The sequence below is a fragment of the Helianthus annuus genome, chromosome 6 (assembly GCF_002127325.2).
Source record: "Helianthus annuus cultivar XRQ/B chromosome 6, HanXRQr2.0-SUNRISE, whole genome shotgun sequence".
NCBI lineage: Eukaryota > Viridiplantae > Streptophyta > Magnoliopsida > Asterales > Asteraceae > Helianthus > Helianthus annuus.
In genome coordinates this window covers 135,043,988-135,048,796 of record NC_035438.2, presented here as the reverse complement: position 1 = coordinate 135,048,796, position 4,809 = coordinate 135,043,988, and the positions used below count along the sequence as shown (strand labels likewise).

Below are 4,809 nucleotides of genomic sequence, written 5' to 3'. Positions count from 1 at the left end.
AAACCACATCGTCAAGGAAAATATCTTTTGTGCAATTTATGTAACTAACATGCTCGGTGTTAACAACCTAAGTTGCGACCATAATACATATAAATATCTAGGCATAAACTCTAGGTTGCAGCTCAAGTATCTAACTTGATGGAAATATAAATCTAGCCCCCACCGCATCGCGGTGGGTTACTTTTCTAGTTTTAACCAATTTCAATTGGAAGCTTTAAAAAAGAATTCAAAAGTTCACATGTTAATATGACAATAGCAAAATCAGCCCACATTCACATTATCATCTTCGATCTTATTATCTTCTAAGATTGCAGAGAGATTTGATGTAAAATCAATGATATTTTTCAACCCGAGAAGCCTCACAGCAGTTCTAAATGCTCTCCTAGATACATAAATTTGGAAATTCAGATTACCGTATGACAGATTTTTACAATAGACAAAACTTTCCGAATGAAGAAAGCACAATCTAAGATTTGCCTAGTCATTTCTAAAAAAAACTGAAATCATACCAAAGATTAAGATTAGCCATTTTTTAGCACAGAGTAATTTACAGGTTCTTAATGTACAATTTAAGCAGATGATAACGTACGTATTGTTTTGAATTTAAAGATTAATACATGGTTTAATTGGGATGTCAATTTTTTTTACCATAGCTCTACGGAAACCAATCCAAACTTAGGGGGGTAGGGGTGGTCATCACTCACCACTCACTCATCACTCACAACATCCAATCAATTTCCGCCATGTCATCGAGCTTTATTCCATCACTAGTGATGGTATTTAGTGGAAATGCCAATCACTCACCACACACTATCAAAATCATTAAAAAAACAAAACAAAACTGAATTCAAAAAAATTGTTCACGCGTGATATGGTTGACGTGTTATAAATTGCACGCGTGATGGAGTATGGTGGCGGAGGTGTGCATTATACTTTCACGAGTGATTTGCAATTTACAGATGATTTGGTGCACAAGCATAGAACAAGACGATGTTGCTTGAGTGATTTAGGCCTAGTGTAACCCTCCTGAAATATGAAGTGATGTAAGTTAAAAATCCAACTAATCTTGAAATTTGAAGATTATCTTGTATTGCATAAATAGAGTACATGAGGTGTTTTCAAGCTATTAATTTATACCTTGCTTGTATGCTTCAAAAGCCTTCTGTTCTTACTTCTAACTTGTGTGTTTTAATATACAACGTTTACCTTTGTTATAAATAGTTAGATCGGGCTGATCAACCAAAAGTAATGTTTCCATGTAGGAATACACATTAAATGAAATCTTTGTTCCATCAAACCCGAGAATATTGATGTGTTTTGAGTGTGGCTCATAAACAACAAGTTTGTAAATCCCAAGATCTTCTACCAATTCAATTATGGGTTCGCCTGTCTTCCTAAATCCCCTTACTGATGCATCCGGTGCGTTGACATTCAAATTAAATAGCATTGTAAACGAATTTGGAACACTACCCTCCATCATCCATACACCAAAAACAAGATTATCGGCCTCTACACGTTGTTTAACCACAACAAGAGACTCTCTTAGCTTAGAAATTGACAAATTCCAAACAGAGTGGTGTGCTAAGCTATCTGGAAGGTTGATTTCTATAAATTCTTCACTTGTCATATCAAATAAAATAATCAAATTATAAGATCTGAATCCACCATCTATGGTAACCGTATCAGTAGCAAGCCAATAAAGAAACCCATCTACAACCACCTGGGAACCGATAAATTCAATTGATTTACGAGGGGGATTGTTGTTAGGACTTCTCCAAGCCCCTGTGCTTAAGGTAAAAACCTCTACTTGCCAAGGGACACAAGGTATACTTTCCATATGGTTCCATGCATAAACATGTTTAATCTTGACAATCTTAGGGTCTGTAGTCTCACGACAAACCCCAAAACCTATAATAGTTGTACGTATCCCATCTTCCACATCCGGCTCAACTACAGCAACCGCTTTTCTAATTGAAATATTCCAAAGAACAACCATGTGCTTTCCAGGGACAGAAAAATTACAACCCCGACGATAGTAACCGTACAAACACAACAAGCCATGAGAGCTGCCGATTATTCGATGAAATTTAAACATGTTAACCAAGAGGGGAAGAGTGAGGGAAACTCTCTGTTGTGGGAAAGTATGATCATCAACAATTGAAACATGTTTTTGAAACCCAACTGAACCAACATTATACCTTACAAGTAGATGTTGCATCTGGCCGTTATAATGAGCAATGAAATGAGTGCTATCGATGAGAGATTTCCATGCTTTAGAGACAGAGCGGAATCGAATCAATGATTTGACAGGAAGCCTTCTCATGATTTCCGTTTGGATTTCCAATGGCAAGTTGCCTGGCATTTTGATTTTGATAGATAATAATCAGGGCTTTTTACAACAGGAAAGCCATTGTGGTGGTGCGATGTAATATAATTTAATTTCGTTTCAACCAAAACGATCCGTAGGTCTCGTAATTACCAGGTCTGATAACCTTCTCCTAGCAAAAACTTATTCCCTTGTTGGTTAATTCTTGGTAATTACCTCTGCTATGAAGAAAATGTGTGAACAAGGTTTCATTCATTCAAGCATTGTGTCAAACAAGGCGTTTGTAATGGTGCATTAGAGGAGAGGAGAGAATATTGAAAATATTTTATGGAGGTGGATCCTTCCCCCAGACACGTTTATTTTTATTCACAAATTTTATTTTGATTTTGTGTGTTGTTTTAAGCAAAATCGAACCTAACAAAATAAGGGTGTTAATATTAACATACCTACATAGATATATATAGAGAGATATAGAGTAAAAAGGGTGTGTAACTAAAATTTTGAGGGTGTGGAAATAAGATGACCCAAAAATAAAACATAATTTTGAATACTTTATACTTTTTTGTGAGAGAAAAGCAATTAACTTTCTTCTGGTCATTTCTTCATTTGGGTAACCTTGTTTGAGGATAATGTATATTTCTTAATGAAAAAGAGCAAAGTTGTATGGATTTTGTCATTCATGTATTAAATCATAATGATTTATCATTCTTATTACCTAGCTATATTATTAACTTTTAAGTGGGAAGAAATATAAATTTATGTTGGTGTACGTCAAACAAAGAAAGGAGAGGGACACATGTATATATTTATGTGGTGTTCGTCTGACTATGAGTAACGAGTGACATTGATATGTTTATAAGGTATATGTGTATCCTATCTTTGAAACAAAATGCTTCCATTAAGATTGTGAATAAGTAGGAGAGTTTGAGTGTCTTAACATATTTCTTAGTTTTAAACATATTGAGTCAACTATATAACCCCAATTCAGAACTCAATCTACATATCTAACACTCATATCTTTGGTCCCGACTCTTTTATGCCCCATACCCGCACATTTCCATCCCCATCTGCCACTTTACAACATACCACAACTCCATCTCTACCTCACCCACCGTTCGTCTACTAGATGGGTAAGATTTCAGCATTTAGTTTAAGTTTCAACTACATCTGTTATTATTATTGTAAAGTTCTGATAATTTGGTTTCAAGAGCATGTAATTTACAGGCTACTCAAAGAGAAATATGTTGGACTTGAATGCCCAGCTTTTAATTATTTTACAGCAGTAAAGAACATACAAAGATTTATAACAAAACCATATTCTAGCAACATAGACACCGTGGGTGTCTAGCAACATTTCACTGCCCATATTGACATAAGATGTATAGTCACATGCTGTTAGCAACCAATCTAAGCGTACTTGTCTCAAGATAATGGTATATGGTAAGATATCATTTTTTTCTTATTGTATTAGACATCTTGTTAAACATGATACACACAACAAGTAATTCTCAAATTCAATCCAACTATTTTAATAGACATTCATGCATTTCCATATATTCGAATTAACACCTACATGTTACTCATCCATGGTATCTATGGGTATACCAGTGAGTGTTGGGCATGATTTTTGGTTGAAGTTTACCCATTACCTAAAACCCAATTTTATAGTCCGCTTAAAAATCGGATTTAAAATATAAAATGCTCAACTGTGCTTCTGAAAATTGTTGATACACTTTGTGGATGCGTCTCGCTCGGTTCGACAACGTTACAAGTTGAAGACCAAGGCTTGATTTCCTCCGTCAAGTCTGCAAGTTGCTGCTGTCTGTTCTGTTTTGTTGCAAGTCTGCGATGAAAGTTGTAATCTGCATGATGAAAAACTGCCCAGCCCCTCTTGTGCATAACGAAAAACCTGAGTATGCACCAGGCCCGACGAAAAAGCTCCGGCACATGCATGACGAAACTCCTGCACTTGATCCTTACGAAAAACCTACTGTTTTTTCATCATGTATGGTATTTCGTCATGAGTCTTTCGTCGGCTCAATGAGTGTTTCGTCGGCTGCTTATATTTCGTCATAGTGTTTCGTCGCTGCATGATCTTTCGTCGACCATGCGCCTATATAAGCAGCATACCGAAGACAGAAACCACAGACACACAACATAAGACACAGAAGGCAGAGAACTTAGTGAGAGAACAGAGAGTTTGTGAGAGCGTATCTTCTGTAATCTGTGTAAACAAACAAACTTTCTGGTGTTAATATATTTGATAGTTCAAACGTTGAATGGTTGTTTGTTTTGTGTCTCGATCTCGGTTTGCATATCCGGTTGGATTCCGCACAACCGGGTTTGTTCGTATACAAGGATTAGGCGACTAGATCCTCCGCCAGTTGGACCTACAAAAATCGTATTAATTTAACAACTGAAAGTTTCTAACTTCAATATTCTATTTACTATATTTTTTAAGATTGTATAATAGTTTAATATAG

At 35.9% G+C, this 4,809-nt stretch overlaps 1 protein-coding gene across 1 annotated transcript; it reads right to left on the bottom strand.

Moving 5' to 3' along the window:
- Nucleotides 1-261: 261 nt before the first annotated feature.
- On the bottom strand, nt 262-2,362 carry LOC110945061 (F-box/kelch-repeat protein At3g23880). The gene is made up of 3 exons (XM_022186700.1): nt 1,207-2,362; nt 478-487; nt 262-382 (listed from the first exon to the last, which is right to left on the bottom strand). The coding sequence occupies exons 1-3, from the start codon at nt 2,360-2,362 to the stop codon at nt 262-264; spliced, it is 1,287 nt and encodes a 428-aa protein (XP_022042392.1).
- Nucleotides 2,363-4,809: the final 2,447 nt, after the last annotated feature.

What these genes read in the sequence shown, in the direction of transcription:
- LOC110945061 (XM_022186700.1), bottom strand. Translation starts at nt 2,362, where the DNA reads ATGCCAGGCAACTTGCCATTGGAAATCCAAACGGAAATCATGAGAAGG.